Source organism: Geotrypetes seraphini, chromosome 2 (assembly GCF_902459505.1).
Source record: "Geotrypetes seraphini chromosome 2, aGeoSer1.1, whole genome shotgun sequence".
NCBI classification, from domain to species: domain Eukaryota; kingdom Metazoa; phylum Chordata; class Amphibia; order Gymnophiona; family Dermophiidae; genus Geotrypetes; species Geotrypetes seraphini.
The window spans coordinates 482749913-482771687 of NC_047085.1; the positions used below are offsets into that span (position 1 = coordinate 482749913).

Consider the following 21775-nt stretch of genomic DNA (forward strand, 5'->3'; position numbering starts at 1 on the left):
GTTAGCCCGATAAGAGAGAGTTTAGTTGAGTGGTGTTGGCGGAATCCAGTCTGATTTGGGTGGAGAACGTTAGTTTGTTTGATGAAGTCTGAAATTTGTCGGAAAACAGTTTTCTCAACAAGTTTTGCCAGAAATGAAATATTTGCGATTGGGCGATAATTCGAGACGTCGAGTGAGCTAACTTTGCGGTCTTTCTGTATTGGATAAATGATGGATTATTTCCACCTTTTTGGGACTGTTCCAGTACCCAAACTGGTATGTACCAAGTTTAAAATGTCCTGACCAAAAAATGAGAAAAAACGTTTTAGTATAAAAGGTGGAAGAATCTCGGAGTTGGAACCTTTTAAGTTTAATGAGTTCAAAGTTTTCTGGAGATCTTGGAGAGTAGGTAAAGAAAATCTTGAACATTTTGAATATGGAAGCACCGTAGGTGGTGATACAATTGATGAAACTTCTGAATTAACTGGGGTTGAGATTTCTTTAGAGACGCTTGTTTGTGGAAATGAGGTTCTAATGCTTTGAATTTTATTGATAAAGTAAGAGGCGATAGCTTGATCTGTTGGGATTGAAGTGGATGATTGTTGCTCAGACTTCTGTGTTATAAGAGATCTGACAATTGCGTATAATGTAGAGGAATTCCTAGCTTTTTTTATTTGTTTGGAGTAGTATTCTTTTTTAAATTTATTAATTTCTGATTTGTAATAGTTGGCTTGTTCTTTGAATTTATTTAAATTTTTGTAAAGTTTTATTATGTCTCCATTTTCTTTCCAGAGAGTGTAACTGTTTTTTGATTAGCAATAAGTTGGAGTTATACAGGGGTTTTTCTGCTTATGTTGGAAAATGTGTTGAGTAGAGATGGGAGCAACTGTATCTAGGAGTTTGGTAATGGAGTTTATCCATGAAGTTAATTTCTCCTCAATAGAAGCTTCTGGCATTTGCACAATGTTAGATTGAAAATGGGAGGAAATGATGGTGTCGTTTAATTTTGAATAATCACGAGAGCATATGATCTTGGGGCTGATGTTTAGCAATTTAAGCTTAGTAACCTGGGAAAAATAAATAAGAAAATGATCGGTCCAGGGCAGTGGAGTGCAAGATTTAATTTGGAAATGATCTTTCTGTGAAGTTGGTACGAGCATCATGTCTAATGAGTGTCCAGCTATATGTGTGGGACATTGTAACAGAGGAGAAATATTTAGGTTCTTCAGTAACGTCAGTAATTCTGAGGTGACATGGTTAGAGAGATCATCAAAATGAACATTAAAGTCACCTAAAATAACTGGGTTAAAAGAAGAAATGCAGAATTCAAAAACAACTGATTGAAGCAGCATTAAGGTTTGACTACTCACCGAAGGAGGGAGATAGAGTAGTAAATAATCTGTAGGGGAACCAAAATTTAAGCTGAATTGACGATATTCCAAAATCAATGCTATCAATGGAAAATTCTAAGCTTGTAATTAGGCCTTCCCGGTAGATTATAGCTAAGCCACCTCCTTTTTTTTACCTTTTCGATGATTGTATTGGTAACAGTATCCTGAAGGGCAGGAGCGAGAGAGGTAACTTTCTTCTCCATCAACTAACCAGGTTTCAATAATGCAAAGCAGATCAAATTCATTTTGTAACACAGTATCATGAAGGAGATGGTGTTTAGATTTTGTACGTTTCAGATGTATTTTGACGTAGAATATTAGCTGTTTTATTACACCTGGAAAAAACACTAAAATGTTTAACAAGATTGATATGTTTGTTAAAGGACCAAGAAAAGCATTGTAATGCAAGACTTTCAAAAACCTTACAGGCCTCTTCAGATGACCTCCAAATGCTCATATATCCTACATTATCATTTTTGTTGTTCCTGTAAAGGGTCCCCTTATCTACAAAGATCTGAGATCTACCAGGACCATTTCTACTGCATTATACTCCAGAGAATTCTGTGCTGAGCAAATGCAATCACCCCCGACCTCAAAACTTGTACCAGGAAAATAACAAAGAAAAGTAATTATAAACTTGAGAACAAACAGATCCAGGTGCAGCCGTACAGCGGAGTTACTGCCATTAGAACAATTAAAAACAAAGAGTCATTTTACCAGAACATAGAAACAGCAGTAAACTTATAGAACTTAGCCTAATTACTCTAATACGCTCTGACAGTTACTGTGGTGTAGCGTGATTTACACAGCCAGAACTGTGTACCCTTTTTTGGAGCAACTCAGCATATGATATGTTGCACACTGCAGCGCACCATACAAGTTGATATACCATCTATGCCAGGGATCTCAAAGTCCCTCCTTGAGGGCCGCAATCTAGTCGGGTTTTCAGAATTTCCCCACTGAATGTGCATTGAAAGCAGTGCATGAACATAGATCTCATGCATATTCATTGGGGAAATCCTGAAAACCCAACTGGATTGCGGCCCTCAAGGAAGGACTTTGAGACCCCTGATCTATGCAGTTAATATATCTAAAAAAAAAATTAAAAACTGTTGTATATTAAAAGAACGGGAATAGCACAGATGAAAGTGGGGTAAGGGGTGCATAATTACATTGAGATGAAAAATACAAAGAGAGGAAGAGAAGAGGGGAGTCATGATAGGAAGGGGAGAACTCCTTTGGAAGGATTAGTCATCCTCGACTAAAAATTTCAATGTCATGTACTATAAACATCTATAAGAGTTATTACTACTGTTACTAATATTAATTATTTCTATAGTGCTACCAGATGTACACAGCACTGTACAGAGTCACAAAGAAAAAGACGGTCCCTGCTCGAAAAAGCTTACAATCTAAACAGGCAAGACAGACAAAGAATATGTCATGGATACAGCTAAGGGGAACGGTTAATCAGCTGGCTGGATTGGAGGGCAAGTGGGGAGTACAGGACAATCAAGCCATTGTGACATCACTGATGAGGTTGGCTCTTAGGCATTGGTGGAATCAGGCATTATGACATCACAATCTCAGCTCTGCTTCCCAGAGACTGAAACACTTCACACTACTACTACTGTGAATTATTTCTATATCGCTACCACGCAGCGCTGTACAGAGTCACAAAGAAGAAGAAAGTCCCTGCTCGAATGGGCTTACAATCTAAACAGCCAAGATTAACAGGATATCATAGATACAGTTAGGGGAATGGTTAATCAGCTGGCTGGGGTTGGTGGACAGTGGGGAGTATGGTTATGGATGACAGTATTATTTACCAAGATGGAGAAAGGAAGAGGAGGAGGAGGAGCAGAGGGTTTAGGAGGAAAGACAAGCAGTTTAGTCTTGGACATGTTTCGTTTCAGATGATGGCAGGACACGTTAGCCAAACAGGCAGAGATTTTTTCTTGGACTTTAGGTGAAATTTCAGGTGTAGAAAGGTAGATCCGGGAGTCATCAGCATATAGGTGATACTGGAAGCCATGGGGGGGAGATCAGGGCACTGAGGGAAAAGGTGTAGAGAGAAGAAGTCCTAAGACAGAACCCTGGGGTATGCCAACTGCTATCCGGGTAGCAGCAATTAACCTGTGGTAGGAAGGAAGGAAACTTCACATAACAAATGCTTTCTGAAACAAATATATGTCTTCAGTGACACTTTAAACCAGTGGTCTTCATTAATTTTTATGCTGGGGCTACTTTGGATTCTAATGAGTTGGAAGACAGCCACCAAATCTCTTGCAATGCAGGGCCGCAACACTGCTGCCCAATGTCAATGAGATCCGTTCATTTGGGGGTATCCTTAAAGTTGTGAGCATTTTCAGACGCATTTTCTTTTGCCTATTTAGAAATGCCTTATTGAAACATGATGGCAGATAAAGGCCAAATGGCCCATCCACAGCATCCACTATCTCCTCCTCTCCCTAAGAGATCCCACGTGCCGGTCCCATGCTTTTTTGAATTCAGACACAGCCTTTTCCTCCACCACCTGTACAGGGAAACTATTCCATGCATCTACCACTCTTTCAGTACAAAAGTATTTTCTTAGATTTCTCTTCAGCCTATCTATCACCTCATAACTTCATCCTGTGCCCTCTCATTCCGGAGCTTCCTTTAAAATGAAAGACTCGCCTCGTGCGCATTTATGCCACATAAGATCTTAAACTTCTCTAACTTATCTCCCTCTCCTGCCTTTCCTCCAAAGTACAAAAAGATTTGTAAAGATAAGAAAAAACAAAGTATTTTCATACAAGTGTTTGAAAGACTGTAAAGACATTTATTTATTTATTTACTTTTGTAATCAAACTTGGAGCGTAACCAGAACTAATAAAGTTGCAACGACTGAAAAATATACTTTGGTTCATCACTAGAGGGCGCAACTCTCTTCTTGAAGAACTCTATACCTCTGAGTGACTTAATTCAAACGTGACGGTTGCAATCCTGAAGTTTGGTTACCAATTTGAATGAGAAGACAGTTCTTTTATTTGAACTCTAATATTTTTCTGACTTCCACTAATATTTAACTATTAGTATCCCAGTGACATTATAAAGAAATTATATTTCCTCCAAAGTACGCATATTGAGATCTTTAAGTCTGTCCCCATAAGATAGGGGTGTCAAAGTCCCTCCTTGAAGGCCGCAATCCAGTCAGGTTTTCCCCAATAAATATGCATGAGATCTATTTGAATGCACTGCTTTCATTGTATGCTAATAGATCTCATGCATATTCATTGGGGAAATCCTGAAAACCCGACTGGATTGTGGCCCTCGAGGAGGGACTTTGACCCCTCTTCTATAAGCCTTATGATGAAGATCACTGACCATTTTAGTAGTTTTCCTCTGGAACAAATCCATCTTGTTTATATCTTTTTGAATGTGTGGTCTCCAGAATTACACACAATATTCTAAATGAAGTCTCACCAGAGTCTTATACAGGGACATCAATACCTCCTTTTTCCTACTGGCCTTACCAGAGGCAAATGTTAAGTGACAGCGCTTCAGCAATATTGCTTACAAAAATGTTAAAAAGAACAGGCCCAAGAACTGAACCTTGAGGTACCCCACTGATAACATCCCGTTCCTCAGAGCACTCTTCATTGACCACTATGTCTGATGCCTTCTACTCGACCAGTTCCTGACCCAGTCCATCACCTTGGGGCCTATCCCAAGGGCACTCCGTTTATTTATTAGATACCTGTGTGGGACACTGTCAAAGGCTTTGCTAAAATCTAAATACACCACATCTGGCATTCTCCCTCTGTCCAATTCTCTAGTCACCCAGTCAAAGAAATTGATCAGATTTGTCTGACACGAACTGTATCTAGTGAATCCATGTTGCCTCGAGTTCTGTAATCCACTGGATTCCAGAACCATCACTATTGCATTTTAAAAGTGTTTCTATTCATTTACTAACCACAGAAATCAGACTTATCATCTGTAGTTCCCTACTTCTTCCTTACTTCAACTTTTGTAGAGAGGGACCACATCTGCCCTTATGGACTTTTCTTTTAGAAAGTTATTCGAACAATTTTTTTTTTTTTTAAACCCTGCTAAGATAACTGGTTTTATAACATTCTCTGGCAACGAATTTTAGAGTTTAATTACACATTGAGTAAAGATATTTTATCCAGTTTGTTTTGAATCTACTACTTAGCAGCTTCATTGAATTCCCCCTAGCCCTGAGGGGCAACAGGCCGAAGACAAATATCAGGAAGTTCTGTTTCACACAGCGAGTGGTGGACGCTTGGAATGCTCTCCCGGAGGAGGTTGTGTCAGAGACCACCATTCCAGGATTCAAGGGCAAGTTGGACGCACACCTTCTTGCAAAACACATTGAGGGATATGGTTAAACAAGGTCTTCAGCAGGGAAAACATGGATTGGCCTCCGCATGTGTGGGTCGCCAGACTAGATGGACCTGGGGTCTGATCCGGTGAAGGCATTTCTTATGTTCTTAAGAAGTGATTCACATCTACCTATACCACTCCACTCAGCATAGACTTCTATCATTTCTTTCCCGAGCCATGTCTTCTCCAGACTTTGACCCTCTTGCCGCTTTAGCTTTTCCACATAGGGAAGCTGTCCCATCCCTTTTATCATTTTTTGTCACCCTTCTCTGTACTTTTTCTAATTCCATTATATCTTTTTTTGAGATGTTGCGACCAGAATTGCACACAGTATTCAAGGTGCAGCCACACCAAGGAGCGATACAAGGGCATTCAAACATTCTCATCTTGTTTTCCATTCCTTCCCTGATAATTCTGCTTTCTTAGTCACTACCGCACACTGAGCTGAGGGTTTTAACATATTCTCAATGATGACACCTAGATCCTTTTCCTGAGTGGTGACTCCTAACGTGGAACCTTGTATCATGTAGCTATAGTTCAGGAGGTAATTTCATATTATGGATAACGAACTGGATGAAAGATAGAAAACAGAGTGTAGGTTTAAGTGGCCAATATTCTCATTGGAGAAGGTTAAATAGTGGGGTTCCCCAGGGGTCTGTGCTGGGACTGCTGCTTTTTAACATATTTATCAATGATTTAGAGATGAGAATAACTGGTAAGATAACGACACAAAGTTGTTAAGTCGCAAGAGGATTGTAAACGACACAGAATTTTCCCCCTCAATGTGTAATTAAACTCAGGGATTCATTGCTGGAGAATGTGGTGAAATCAGTTAGCTTAGCAGGGTTTAAAAAAGGCTTGGATAATTTCCAAAAACACAAGTTCATAAGCCTTTATTGAGATTGCTTGAGGAAATCCATTGTTTCTAGGATAAGCAGCATAAAATCTGTTTTACCCCTTGGGATCTTGCCAGGTTCTTGTGACCTGGATTGGCCACTGGTGGAAACAGAATACTGGGCTTGATGGATCTTCGGTCTGTCTCAGTATAGCGGTTCTTATCTTTATATGTTCTTATGTTCTAACCTGGGATCCTTTGTTTTCTTGTGTGCTCTTACTCTTCTCCTCAAATAGGCATTGGTAATACCTAGAGTTACCATATTTCTCCAGAAAAGGGAGGACGGATTGAGACATTTGGGTTTTACTTCCATTGTTTTCAAAAACCCGGATATCTCAATCTGTCCTCTTTTTTTTCTGGAGCTATATGGCAACCCTAGTAATACCTCATTCACTTTTCTTCTGTAGGCTAGCATTTTTAGGGGTAATGCTTTTTTTTTCCTTTCCCCTTTATTTTGGTTGGGAAATCCCTGGGGATTTTTCTCCTTTCTGTTTCTGTTCTTTAGATGGGAAAGGTCGACTAAAGCCTCCATCGAAAACTAACAAAGGGGGAAACTCCTTTCTGATCTCTACTCTTGTTTCATCCTAAACCCACATTTTGAAACTGAACCCCAAATTTAGCAGCGCAAATAGGAAGAGCTCCCACATTTCCTAAAATCAAGTCTTAAGTCCACACTGATTGCTAGGGTGCTCCAGCTCTTGCTCTTAACAGTTTCAGACACAACAACATAGGCAAATTTCCCAATGGGGTGCTGTAACAAAATGGCTTCCTCCTCTAAACTGCTATGTCCCTGCCACAAAGATGCAAATTTTTAGTAGAGATTCCAAACAGTCCCTACATCATTCAAGTAAATAATACTTAAAATATCCATATATTTATTTATTTATTTAATTAATTTGATTTATATCCTGTCTCCCCCCCCCCCCAGAACCCAGAACAGGTTACATGATAACATACATAACAATTAACAACAGGGAACAGAAGACTAAGCCGATAGGGTACCGTGAGGTGCGTATAATTCAACTGTTCTGGATTAGCAGACATGTACAAATCTTTTTCTTTTTTTGTCCCTGTTGACAGAGTCCTTCCTACATTTTTGCTTAACACCCTGATAGTTTAAGCTTTAAACCAGGGATCTCAAAGTCCCTCCTCGAGGGCCGCAATCCAGTCGGGTTTTCAAGATTTCCCCAATGAATATGCATGAGATCTATGTGCATGCACTGCTTTCAATGCATATTCATTGGGGGAATCCTGAAAACCAGACTGGATTGCGGCCCTCAAGGAGGGACTTTGAGATCCCTGCTTTAAACTGACCATTCTATTGAATATAACTTAGACCAGGGCTGCCCAAGTCTGGTCCTCGAGATCTACTGGTAGGCCAGGTTTTCAGGATATCCACAATGAACATGCATGTGAGGAAGATTTGCATCCCAAGAAGGCAGTGCAAGCTAATCTCTCTCATGCAGTAGATCTCGAGGACCGGACTTGGGCAGCCCTGACTTAGACGGATTACAAAGTCAACATCAAACTTTTTCAGGATTTTTTTTTTTTTAAATAGCTTTTTTTTTTTTTTCCCCCCATAAAGTTGAAATTGCACGTGGAGTTCTGTTTTGCCTTGTAATCTGTATTCACACTTTCCTGCAGGTAATATCTCTAGAAATTGCACCGATGAAGGCTGGACAGACTTGTTTCCTCCCACCTATGCAGTAGCGTGTGGGTATGACAGCAACAGTACCCCAACTGATGAGGTATGTAAGAAGTACAATAGTTCAACTTATTTCTTAAAGACCATATCAAAGTTTTAGTTGAAAATCATCTTTTTAAAAAACTGCTGAGTTTTTGGTACTTTATGTCCTTTCCAGAAGTTGCAGGAAATTTAAACTCATAGCTGAAGGTTATTTACTGGTTCCAATATGTGTAAACAAATTGGCTTGATAGGGGTGACAGGTCAAAAGTGCGCGATGACAAAGGCGCGCTGACAACCCAGCGCAGACAACTGAGCGCAAGGCGGAAGCGCGCTGAAGAAAACCAGTATTTTAAAGGGCTCCGATGGGGGTGTGTGGGGGGGAACCCCCCACTTTACTTAACAGAGATTGCGTCGGCGTTGTGGGGGGTTTGGGGGATTGTAACCCCCCACATTATATTGAAAACTTCCCTTTTTCCCTAAAAAAGAGGGAAAAGAGGGAAAAAGTTAAGTTACAAACCCCCCCACAACGCCGGCGCGATCTCTATTAAGTAAAGTGGGGGGGTTCCCCACCAACACCCCCTGTCGGAGCCCCTTAAAATACTGTTTTTTTTCAGCACGCTTCCACCTTGCGCTCAGTTGTCCGCGCTGGGTTGTCGGCGCGCCTTTGTCGTCGGGCGCTTTTGTCTATGAACCCTTGATAGGCCTTTCCCCATTTGAGGATAATTTTATAACAAGGTGTCCTGGGTAGGTAATTCAGTGCTTATACCTAAGATAAGCAGCATAAAATGTTTTACTCTTTGGGATCTTGCCAAGTACTTGAGACCTGAGTTGACCATTGTTGAAAATAGGAAACTGGGTTTGAGGGACCTTCGGTCTGTCAACATACGGCAACTCAAGTTTATTATAGATTTGACCGATCACTTATTCAAAATTCAAGCGATGTACAAATAAAAAAAAATTACAAATTTATAGGGGACAACAAAATAAACGGCAAAAACTAAATCTTACAAAACATATTAACGACATAGTAACATAGTAGATGACGGCAGATAAAGACCCGAATGGTCCATCCAGTCTGCCCAACCTGATTCAATTTAAATTTTTTTTTTTTTTCTTCTTAGCTATTTCTGGGCAAGAATCCAAAGCTTTACCCGGTACTGTGCTTGGGTTCCAACTGCCGAAATCTCTGTTAAGACTTACTCCAGCCCATCTACACCCTCCCAGCCATTGAAGCCCTCCCCTGCCCATCCTCCTCCAAACGGCCATACACAGACACAGACCGCGCAAGTCTGCCCAGTAACTGGCCTAGTTCAATCTTTAATATTATTTTCTGATTCTAAATCTAACCTTACAAACATATTAAAACAAAAGGAAAGAATGGGAAAAGAAATACAAGTTATTGATAGTAAATAAGACAGTTATGGGGGAAAACAATAGGAAGAGAGAGATCAACGTACTTCAGAGAAGTTATGAAATGTAATTGAAATGAGGCTCCTTATGTTCTTATTTTATGAAAACAAATAAATGCCTACCTGGACTTTATAAATGAATAGTATACGTGGCAGAGGACACACCTTGAATGTGTTTACAATCACACCTACTCAGGAGCTCATGCAGAAGCGTAGCCAGACCTGCTGTTTTGGGTGGGCCCACAGTTAAACTGGGTGGGCCTGCCCAAACTACACACCTGCTACATAATTTATCCTGCATCTTTCCCCCTCTCCTTCTGCATCCACTACTTGTGTTGACCCCCAAGGCTTCCCTCTGCCGCGTCCCACCAGAGAGAAAATAAAACGTTACATCAGTCAGGATGGGGGCGCGGCAGAGGGAAGTCTGCAGGGTCAGCACAGGAAGCAAATATGTGTCACTGCTCCTGCCTGCAAAGGCGATGAGGTTTGGGAAGAGGGAGATTTAGAAAGAGGTGGGAGTTACTGGTCTGTGGGCCAGGAAATGAGGGTAAATGCCAGATTCAGGTGTGGGAGAGAGAGGAGAAAGTCTGCCACTGCTGAGTTGTCTTGGGTAGGCCTGAGCCAAGAGTCTACCCATAGCTAAGCCACTGTAAGTAAAGATACGTACTTTATGCATGTACAGACATAGTTTTAAGCTACTTCATAATCAACATGTATATGTGCTAATTCTACCTAAACTCTGACCCAGTGAAAGCCCTCTGGCAAAGTTCACAGCATGATGTCATGGCGCATACCACACTGTATTTTATAAGTGGTCATTTATATGTATATGTGATTTTATAAAAACACCTGTGTGTCCTTAAAATACTAGGGGCAAACCAGCTGAAATCACAGCTAGATTGACGCCATGGATATTTATGCCTACTGGAGAATAGGCCAACATTTTTTATTCTATTCTATGATTTATAATCTACCTAGATTCAAGGCAGAGTTCAGTTAAAAAGTCTTCCATAAATAGAAGAGATATAGCATTAAACAATGATAATATAAAAAACAAATGTTATTAGTCAGATCAGGAAAAAAAAATGGCTTTTAACACCTTTCTAAAACAGGTATAAATTGCCTAATTCGGATAGGAATATCATTCCAGAGGTTTGCACCCTGGAATGAAAAGGAATATTCCAAGATTGATTTTAAACACATAGGGCCCGAATCTTAAAATCGGCATTCAGATTGTAGGCGGCAGTAGGCATCCTACCATTGGCTAACGGACCAATAGGGATGCACATTAAAAAAAATTTTTAAGATCCATCGGGCTTTGGTGTTTGCACATATACGGAGGCATCTAAGCAAGCCTATGGATGTCTAAGGCCAAAATAGGTGTGGTTCACGCCAGAAGTGGCCTTAGGCATCTATAGGCATGCTTAGGTGTTTCTTGTAGGCACAAGTCAGATGCCTTAAATGTAGGCCTGTAAAATGCTGGCCTACTATAAGGTGTCTGTAGAGCAAGATAGAGGCGATTCTGGACACGGCACCTACCGATGATTGACGCGCCACTTCCAGAACCAGGCCCACATTGTTCATTATAGGAGATATCCAAGTCTTAAAGCTGACTGAAAACGAAACTTGGCACAAATAAATGGGAAGTTTAAAAGCTGAATAAGGTCAATTGAGCATAATCCATTCAAATATTTCAAATTAAGAGTAGCGATTTATAAATTTAATCCACTGCTTTCACAGGTAACCAATGCAAATTTCTCAACAATAGAGAAGCTTTTTCATATCTACGTAACCAAAAGATCAGTCTAGCAGAGGTGTTTTGAAGCAGTTGCAGTTTACAGCAAAGTTTGACTGAGAGCATTACAGTAATCCAGTTGAGGCAAAAGAATGGCTTGTTCTTCAGTTCCAAAACTAGTGGGGCTTAACAAAGTTCGTATGACCCGCAATTGGTGTAACTTAAATAGCATTCTCCTAATCAAATCATTAACGTCCGCTTCCAACATAAGCTTAGCATCCAAATAACGCACACAACTTTAGAGGTTCTTTCTACAAATAACATCTTTTCCGAGACCAGAGTTAATTTGGTTTCTTTCAGTTGATCGTATTCACCAGTCCGTACTATTTTAGATTTTTGCTTGTTTAGCTTCAAAAATTATTGACACTCTAATTATCTATCAGCTCCATACTGTGTTTCAAAGCTTGAATGGTTGCACCATAATCATCAAACATTGGGCTCTAAATAAAAATATCGTCGACATATTAAAGAACATAATTACCCAACCTATTCAACATTTCTTCCAACAGACTCATACAATGCCCATAGATCACGGCTCTGCCTATGCTACTACTAATCATTTCTATAGCGCTACTAAAAATACACAGCGCTAACACTAATTGAACACTAATTCAATCTTTATCTATATCCTTCCTGCTTATTAGTCGCCTTCCCCTCCTTTCTATCCCTGCTCCTGCCCTCTTTTTACCCTCCTCTCTCGGTAAGTCGCCTTCAGCCTGAATAGGTATGCACGACGCATAAATAGAAGATTAGATTAGGTTAGAAAAGATAGGAGAGACAGTCCCTGCTCAAAAGAGTTTACAGTCTAGTCAAGATCAACAAACTGAACAAGAAGGTGCATCAATACACAGTGTTCAAGTGGGGGAGCTACAGTGGGAATGACAAGAAAGACACCGGGTTTGAATTTGGAATTCAAAGCATCTTAAAAGGAGGTGGGTTTTGAGTCTGGACTTGAACACTGCCAGAGACGGAGCTTGACACACCGAAATCAGGTGGTGTGTTCCAGGCAAATGGTGCAGCAAAGTAGAAGGGACGGAGTCTGGAGTTGGCCGTAGAGAAGAAGGGTACAGTTTAGATAGATTTCTACAATGAGCTGCAAATCTGGACAGCAACATGTGGGATCACTGCCACCCAGAACCCCACTACCATCAATGCTGACCCCTGGGTAAATCCCTATAGGGGTTTGGGGTGGGGGAGGGGTGGGTTTTGGTAAGGGGCATGGTTGAAAAGAGGTTGGGTTTGGGGAAATGGAGTGGCTGGGTTGTGCTGGCACCCCATTGAATCGAGAATCTGCCCTCTCATGGGGAGTCGGCTTCTTGTCGAGAGGGTCCAGAAGGGTACGTAGCTAGATCAGAATCTTATCAGTGGAGATTCAAGATGGCATCAGGGGAGGTTGGGATCTTGTCGGGGGGGGGGGGGGTAGTTGGATGTTGTCAGGGGGATCAGATGATTCACCATATGCTGTACAAATGAACTACTGGTATCGCAATTATGATGGTGGTAAGTTCAGCCGTGCTATCGAAGGTCAGCATACAGTAAAGATTTGACCACACTTCTTGTTTTAGGTAAGACCAGGTCTACTCCTGGATTAGGCAGATAATGCAGCATTTTTACCACAAAGGCCCTTGTATTAGCACAGTAGTGAGATACCACACTGATAACACTGCGTTAGCTGCCTGAAATAGCTTAGTAAAAGGGCCCTTAAAAGGCCCCTTATTGAGATGAGAAGTGGTAAAACTAGACAAGGGGTGGGTAACTCCGGTCCTCGAGGGCCGGAATCCAGTCGGGTTTTCAGGATTTCTCCAATGAATATGCACTGAAAGCGGTGCAAGCAAATGGATCTCATGCATATTCATTGGGGCAGTCCTGAAAACCCGACTGGATTTTGGCCCTCGAGGACCGGAGTTGCCCACCCCTGAAGTAGACGATGTGAATTGGGATGGTAGAATAGTAAACTAAGGAGAAGCATCAGGAAATACTTTTTCATAGGGTGGAAGATGCCTGGCATACCCTCCCATGGGAGGTGGTAGGGACAAAAACAGTGCCTGGATCCCAAAATCCTTGGGATAAACACAGAGGATCCCTATTTAGCAGGGGTAGGGAACTCCGGTCCTTGAGAGCCGTATTCCAGTCGGGTTTTCAGGATTTCCCCAATGAATATGCATGAGATCTATGTGCATGCACTGCTTTCAATGCATATTCATTGGGGAAATCCTGAAAACCCGACTGGAATACGGCTCTCGAGGACCGGAGTTCCCTACCCCTGCTATATAGAAAGGGATGGAATCAAAGCAATACTTAATTAAATTGTGTACTTTAGGACACAGATGAGCGTAACCTGTACAAAGCAGCAGGTACAGCTGTGGCCACCTTGCTGGGCAGACTGCCGTCATTTTCTGTGTTACATCTTTAAGTTAAGTGGATACTATTTGTTCCTCCTAGCATTTTAAGAGCATTTTGCCTTTATTAACACTCCTGCACTAACAGCCATACACAGTGATGGGACGTTGGGTTCGGCTATAGGAGCCTCGGCTCTTGGTCAGATTACACAGTTCTGAGTGTATGTGAAGATTATATCGTCTCATTTTCTAGCATTTTTACTTTAGCTCGATATGTATTGAGAAGTCTTGTCTGCACACTATTTTTAGGACATTTTTCTGACATAATCAAACAATTTAGAAAGCATCCAGGGCAAATCGTGTGTGAAATATTAGGTATCGGTAGCCTGAATTCAGTTGAGCTCAGTCGCACTGAACCTTGACGAGTGTGTGAATGACGCATGCAACAATCCTGCCGTTGGTTACCTTCAGATCGATTTTGCAAAGTCTCCAGATAGGGGGGGAGGGGGTTCCACAGAGCTTACAGCCAAGCCATGTTCCTTGTTGTAGCTATCTGCAAAGTTAAATAAAAGCCTCTCTACTGAAGCTGACAGACCACCAGCGTTCCAGACCCAGGACCATTGGGCAACAACCCCACCAAGACTATTACAAAACACTGAACAAAATGTATTAGTCCAAATATAAAAGTCGAAACCTGATTTCACTGAAAACCGTGATAAATTGGTAATCATTTTTGAGCTGTTTTTTTTTTGTTTTTTTTCCTGGCTTGAAACAATTGTCCTCATAATATGAATGATTATCAGCAAAAAGACAAAGGTGTATATTTACTGCTTTTTGTGTTTGTTTTTATTAACAGACAGAATTTTTGGGCAAAGTAAAGACTGGATACACCATTGGACACAGCCTTTCACTTGTTTCTCTCACTGCAGCTTTAATCATCTTATGTGTCTTCAGGTAAGGTTCTTACTGAAGGATAGCATAGCTGGTTTTAAGAAGGGTCTGTTATTGAGAAAGACATGGGGGAAGCCACTGCTTGCCCTGCATCGGTAGCATGGAATGTTGCTACTCCTTGGGATTCTAGAATCTTGGTACTCTTTGGGGATTCTGCATGGAATGTTGCTACTGTTTGGGATTCCGGAATCTTGCTATTCTTTAGGATTCTGAATGGAATGTTGTTACTCTTTGGGGTTCTAGAATCTTGTTAATCTCTGGGATTCCGGAATCTTGCTATTCTTTGAGAATCTGTATATAATGTTGCTACTCATTGGGTTTTGGCCAGGTACTAGGGACCTGGATTGGCCACCGTGAGAACGGACTACTGGGCTTGATGGACCTTTAGTCTAACCCAGTAAGTAACATAGTAGATGACGGCAGATAAAGACCCAAATGGTCCATCCAGTCTGCCCAACCTGATTCAATTTAAATTTTTTCTTCTTAGCTATTTCTGGGCTATACTTATGTTCTTATGTTATCCTTTGAAAGGAAAACTGCAGTCATAGAGTTTAATAACCTCTCTTCACTTCGGGGGCATAGCAAAGGGAGGGGGTTTGGAGGGGCTCAAGTCCTTCCAATGTGATGTGACCCATTAGTGGCAGTTCTGAAGGGGCATCAGCAGCAAGAGGTGCAGTGATGCAAGACAAGCCTAGTGACAGCGGAGCAACAATGCAAAGCCCTCTCGATTTTACTTAATTTGATCCTGAGTGCACTCCTCCATGTCGTGAAATCATGCAACACTACTTATGATTTCATTTCCCCAATAGGCAACCCCCACCCAGTTGCCAAGTTCTCCTACCACTGAAGCACCCCAAAGCTAACTTCCCTTTCCCAGGGAGCACCCAACCTCCAATACAGGCCCCTTCTATAGTGGCATATAACACCCCCACCCCAAGCATGCAGACCCCCCTCTCCCTACTTTTCAGTAAGACCTCAACACAAGGCAGTCTCCCCCAAGTTGACCCCCTTCTCCTGAGGCCAAGCTCCTCAAAACTCTAGTCCCCAGCAGAGCACCTACCCCAGCCCCTCTGACCCAGACCTACTAGGAGTCCTTAGTGTCTAGTGGTGTGAAAGCAATGCACACTTGCTCTCACCTTATGCCCCTGGCTCTTCAAAGTGGCTACCGAGACATCTAAAAGTAATATTACTGATCACTCATAGTGGTAATACTATGATATTACATAAGAACATAAGAATTGCCGCTGCTGGGTCAGACCCTTAGTCCATAGTGCCCTGCAGTCCACTCACACGGCGGCCCCTAGGTCAAAGACCAGCACTCCAACCGAGACCAGCCCTGTCCAACTTTGTTTTGAATCCCTGGAGGGTGTTCTCCCCTATAACAGATTCCGGAAGAGCGATCCAGTTCTCTACCACTCTCTGGGTGAAGAAGAACTTCCTTACGTTATTACCAGTAGAGGGCTCAGCACTGAGGTGAAAGTGAGTGGGCATTACTTCCATCTCAATAGACCCTAGAGAACCCTGGCAAGCATGGGGGTTGGAGGATGGATAGGGCTTGCCGGGTAGTAGATTTTAAGGGTCTGTATGTAGGATCTCTGCTATGATGGGAGCCTACATTTGGGGGGGGGGTCAGGTGCCACTCGGGGGGGGGGGGGTAGGAAGTTTGTGGTGGGAGCAGATCCCTGGGGTAGGGGGAATTGGCATGGGTGTTTGGTGGCCTTCATTGAGGGAAGGGAGAAAGCTGGCATTGGAATGAGGGCTTGATCAGGGGGAGAACTGGCTTTGTGGGGAATCTAGAAAACCTTAAAAGATTATAAAATCTAAGAGGACTTGGACGGCACAAAACAGATGAAAATCTAAGATAAGTTCTTCTTTCTCTATATGAAAAGTGATATGGCTAAACCAAGTTTCAGGTTTCAAGTTTAATTAGATTTGATATACAGTGTTCCCCTGGTCGTTCGCGGTCCCGGTCATTCGCGGTATTTTCCGACCGCGAACCACCGACAAGGAGAGGGCAGCGGTAGAGGCAGGAGAGAGCAGCCAGAGCGCCAGCGAGTGCAGGAAATCACTCGCTGTATGCTCCGACCGCCTCTCCCTGCACGTGGGATCGTGGCACGTGGGATCTCTTCAAGGAGGGAGTTAGGGGGTGGGACATTGGTATGGGCAGACTAGATGGGCCTTGGCCCTTTTCTGCTGTCAGTTTCTATGTTTCTAAGTCGGGCCTTATGCAATCAGGAGCTGCTTTGACACCCAGGTCCCGATTGGTAAGACCCGATTTAGCGCAGGAAGAGGCGGTCGGAGTATACAGCGAGTGATTTCCCGCGCTCCGGCTGCTCTCTCCTGCCTCTACCGCTGCCCTTCTCCAGTCTCCTCCATGAGAAACCGTATTTGCGGTTTTTCAAGATTCGCGGGGGTTCCTGGAAAAGAACCCCCACGAATATCGGGGGAGTACTGTACCGCTTAAATCCATCGTAAGCGATTTACGTAATACAAAGCTAAAAATAATTTAAAGCAGGGAGGCTGTTTATGATACAATCAACGGGGGAGACTGCATAGTAGAGAATGACACGGTGACAAAATTCATCACCGTTCCCGTCCCCGCGGATAACCACGGGAAACCATCTTCATGTCATTCTTTAAGGAGAGAGGGAAGAATCAGAGTATGAATGGCCACAACCACTGACCCACAAGCTTGAAGGACTGGGGTTGAAACAGACACTACAGAATGACAATCTCTGGTATCCAGAGCAGAAATTGTGATGTCATAATACCTTATTACACCAGTGCCTAAGAGCCAATCACATCAGTGATGTCACAATGGCTTCATTATCCTTGGCTCACATAAGAATCAGAGTATGAATGGCCACAACCACTGCCCCGCAAGCTTTGCTTTGAAGAATGCTGGTGTAGAAGGACTGAGGTTGAAATAGACACTAGAAAATGACATGGGATTATTTCCCACGGTTATCCGCGGGGACGGGAACGGTGATGAATTTTGTCACCGTGTCATTCTCTACTGCATAGGATACTAAAGGAAGACGGCGAGGAGTTACTTCATTTCAAAACAATAAAAATAATTGATGGGGGAGGAGAAAACCAAACCAAGAAGTTATAGAGGAGGTTGAACTGCTATTCCCTGATCCTATGATGTTCTTGCGGAGCACAATGAGTAGGAACTAGAGACCATTTAAAGTGGCTGCCGTCTTCCTGTCCAATTTAGAACACGCGTTTACTAACTGTTTGAGAGTGCATAAATTTTAATTAAAAAATTGGAATAAAATATAACAGAAAAGAGATTTTAAAAAGATATCAAGAGAAAATAATATTCAAAAGGGGGGGGGGGGGGTGTTTGCCAGTGACTGTAATAGAAGCATACTGAATCTTATCACATTTGAGACCCTGATGGGTCCAGTTCTGAGGCTTTTTTTACCCCGTTAAAAACAATAGTAATCAAGTTTCAAGTTTATTAAATTTTTGATTAATCGCTTTGTCATATTTTCAAAGCGATGAACATAAATATAAAGTAATAGGAGTGGATACAAAATTACCTTATTAAAAAATAAAAAATAAAAATCTAAAATCTAAAACATTAATTACATTAATTATCCATAATCAGTAAACATATACTATATACATACTTGACAAGACATGAATAAAAGGGAAAAGGGATAAGAAATACAAAATTCAATAAAAAGAGAGGTAGGTTCAAAACATGAGGTTGGGAATTAAAATTAATGCATCATTGTGTTCCTATTTATAAGTACTTAATCGAAAGCGTCTTTGTAAAGGAACGTTTTTAGGTTAATCTTAAATTTATCGATATCATGTTCTTTTCTTAAATAGATTGGCAAGGAGTTCCATATTTGTGGCGCTGTAACCGAAAAGATGAATTGTCTTCTTGTATTTATAATTTTAAGAGAAGGAACTGTAAGTAAATGTTGTTCATTGGATCTTAATGGTCTACTAGTGGAATAGGGAATTAGAGTTCTATAAATAAAGGCCGGAGTTTTAAAAAGCATTGCTTTAAAAGTGAGCAGACATATTTTATATGTTATTCTGTGTGATACTGGAAGCCAATGGGCGTTTTTGAGAAGTGGCGTTACATGATCAAATTTTTTTTTTTTTGTTATTAATTTAATGGCGGTGTTTTGAATTATTTGTAACCTTCTTATTTCTTTTTGTGTGATCCCTTGAAAGAGGGCATTGCAATAATCAATTTTGGAAATTATTAGAGAGTGTACCAGAATATTTAATGATTTAGAGGAAAGATATTGCGAGAGAGAACGTATTTGACGAAGTCTATAAAATGAAGATTTAATGGTATTACTTATATGTTCATGGAAGGTTAATTTGCTGTCAAATGTAACTCCTAGAATTTTTATACTGTCAACTATTTGAAGAGGAGTGTTTTTTATAGTGATGGGAGTAATTATTTTAGAAGTTTCTTTCCAAGGAAAAAGTAATGTTTTTGTTTTTTCAATATTGAGGGCCAACCTATTTATATCTAACCATTGATGAATTTGTTCAAGTTTATTATTTATTGATATAATGTCTGAAGTACTGTTGGGATCTAATGGATGCAAAAGTTGAATATCATCCGCGTATGCGTAAACATGAAATCCTATTGATTGACAAACTGTCATCAATGGTGCCAGAAAAATATTGAAAAGTAACGGGGATAAGATAGATCCTTGAGGAATACCATGGGAAGATTGTGAGCTTTTAGAATTTGTATTATTAAATGTAACTGTGGATGTGCGATCTGTGAAATAAGAAATGAACCATGATAATACTTGATCAGTAATGCCAATTGTTTGAAGTCTGTCTAATAGAATATGATGGTCAATGGTGTCAAATGCAGCAGAAAGATCAATAGATATTAATAAAACTGATTGGTGATGATCCAAGAAGTAGTGGATCGAAGAAGTCATTCCTATTAACGAATATTCTGTACTGTGGTATTGTCGGAATCCTGTCTGGTTTGGATGAAGGACATTAGTTTTCTCAATAAATTCTGCAACTTGATTGAACACAATTTTTTCCGTCAATTTTGCCAAAAAAGGAAGATTAGCTATTGGCCTATAATTTGAAACATTTTCTGAACTCATCTTATGATCTTTAATGATAGGGCGAATAATAGAAGATTTCCAAGATTTAGGAATAATGCTTTGCGTAAGACTTTCGTTTATTAATTGTAGGACAAAAGGACCAAAAATTTCAAAAAAATTTTTTAAGATAAATGGAGGATATGAATCTGCATTTGAGCTCTTAATATTAATAAATTTTATTATAGTTTCTAATTCCGTAAGATTAGGCAGATTGAAATTAGAACATGTTGAATACGGCAAATTTGTGATTAAATGATCTTGTTCGATATTGGAGTGTTGTTTCGTCAAAGATTTTCTAATATTTATAATTTTTTCAATGAAATAATCTGAAAGGGCTTGGGCTGTTGGTAAAGAGCTAAGAGCTTGTGGTTGCTGTTTTTTTGTATTTGTTAAAGAATTTAATAATGCATAAAGTGTTGCTGGATTCTTAGCTTTTTGTATTTTTTCTGAATAAAATTTTTCTTTTGTGTGATTAATTTTTAATTTATATATTTTTGAGTGTTCTTTATATAGTTGAGTATTTTCATATGTTTTATTTTTCCTCCATTTTCGTTCAATCGATCTAAGTTGTTTTTTCATAAGTGCTAGATCTACTGTATACCATGGTTTTTTTGTTCGTTTTGCTGAAAATATTTTAGTTTGTAATGGAGCAAGCTCATCAAGTAATGTATTTATAGAAGTGGTCCATTGTGTTAATAAAATTTCAATGTCACTATTTATTGTATCAGAGAAATCTAACTTAAAAGATGACCGAATTGATTCTGTTGTAAGATTACTGAAGTCTCTGATATTAAGTATCCGGGACTCACAATGATATTTGAAGATAACAGCATTATAAGGATAAACACATAAGATTTGCCGCGGCTGGGTCAGACCAGGCGTCCATTGTGCCCAGCAGTCCCATCGTACCCATCAGTCCGCTCCAACGGCGACCAGTGCCCTATTTGAGTCTAGCCTTACCTGCATATGTTCTGTTCCAGCAGGAACTTATCCAACCTTTTCTTGAATCCCTGGAGGGTGTTTTCCCCTATGACAGCCTCCGGAAGAGCATTCCAGTTTTCCACCACTCTCTGGGTGAAGAAGAACTTCTTACGTTTGTACGGAATCTATCCCCTTTCAACTTTAGAGAGTGCTCTCTCGTTCTCTTCACCTCGGAGAGGGTGAACAATCTCTCTTTATCTACTAAGTCAGTTCCCTTCAGTAGTGGGTTGGGTTTAGCTGGATAGTTTATGAATTTGGACCACTAGGTCATAATAAATATTTATTGCTGAATCTAGATATCAAGTTCATAGTCCCACTTAAAAGCCACATCTTTACCCTGGTTTGGGGGGGGGGGGCCTTGAGAGTATGTGATGGATTCTTTTAACAGATCAGCAACTGCAGCTGCTGTTCTCGTCTTATTGCTTATCGCCTTAGATTTAGACTGTACCAAACGACCTGGTTTTGATTCTCTGGTGTTCTTCTCCCCTCTGGCTTTCTTCTTATGTGCTCCCACCATATGTGTTCTTCCCTAAATGTTTCTTTTTCTTTCCTTAAAGATTGTAGTTCATCCCCCTTGCCTTTTGAACCAGTGTGCATTAGAACGTATATAATTTGTATACAATGTCTCGTTTTGTCCTCCCCCCTTTTTTTTTTTTAATTGTTATACACATTGAAATATATGATATTGCATATAGATAACAAATCTCAATAAACTTGAATCTTAATAACAAACTAATTAATAAGCTTTGCTATTAATTTGTTGGTATTCCTTTCTCTCATATTTAAATGTATAAACTGAATTTGTTGTGTGTGTAATGAAAGGCGGAATATCAAGTTTAACAAACATA

The 21775-nt window shown here is 40.6% G+C and overlaps 1 protein-coding gene across 2 annotated transcripts in view; it reads left to right on the plus strand.

Annotated features, from left to right (window-relative positions):
- VIPR1 (vasoactive intestinal peptide receptor 1) overlaps positions 1-21775 on the plus strand; it is a 418060-nt gene that overhangs the window by 252628 nt on the left and 143657 nt on the right. For both annotated transcript variants that reach the window (XR_004538192.1, XM_033931776.1), the window contains exons 4-5: positions 8302-8405; positions 14744-14841. Coding sequence is in view for 1 of the 2 variants with exons in the window: in XM_033931776.1 (XP_033787667.1) it covers positions 8302-8405; positions 14744-14841 (202 nt within the window). In the remaining variant the exon portion in view is untranslated. The remainder of the gene's footprint in view (positions 1-8301; positions 8406-14743; positions 14842-21775) is intronic.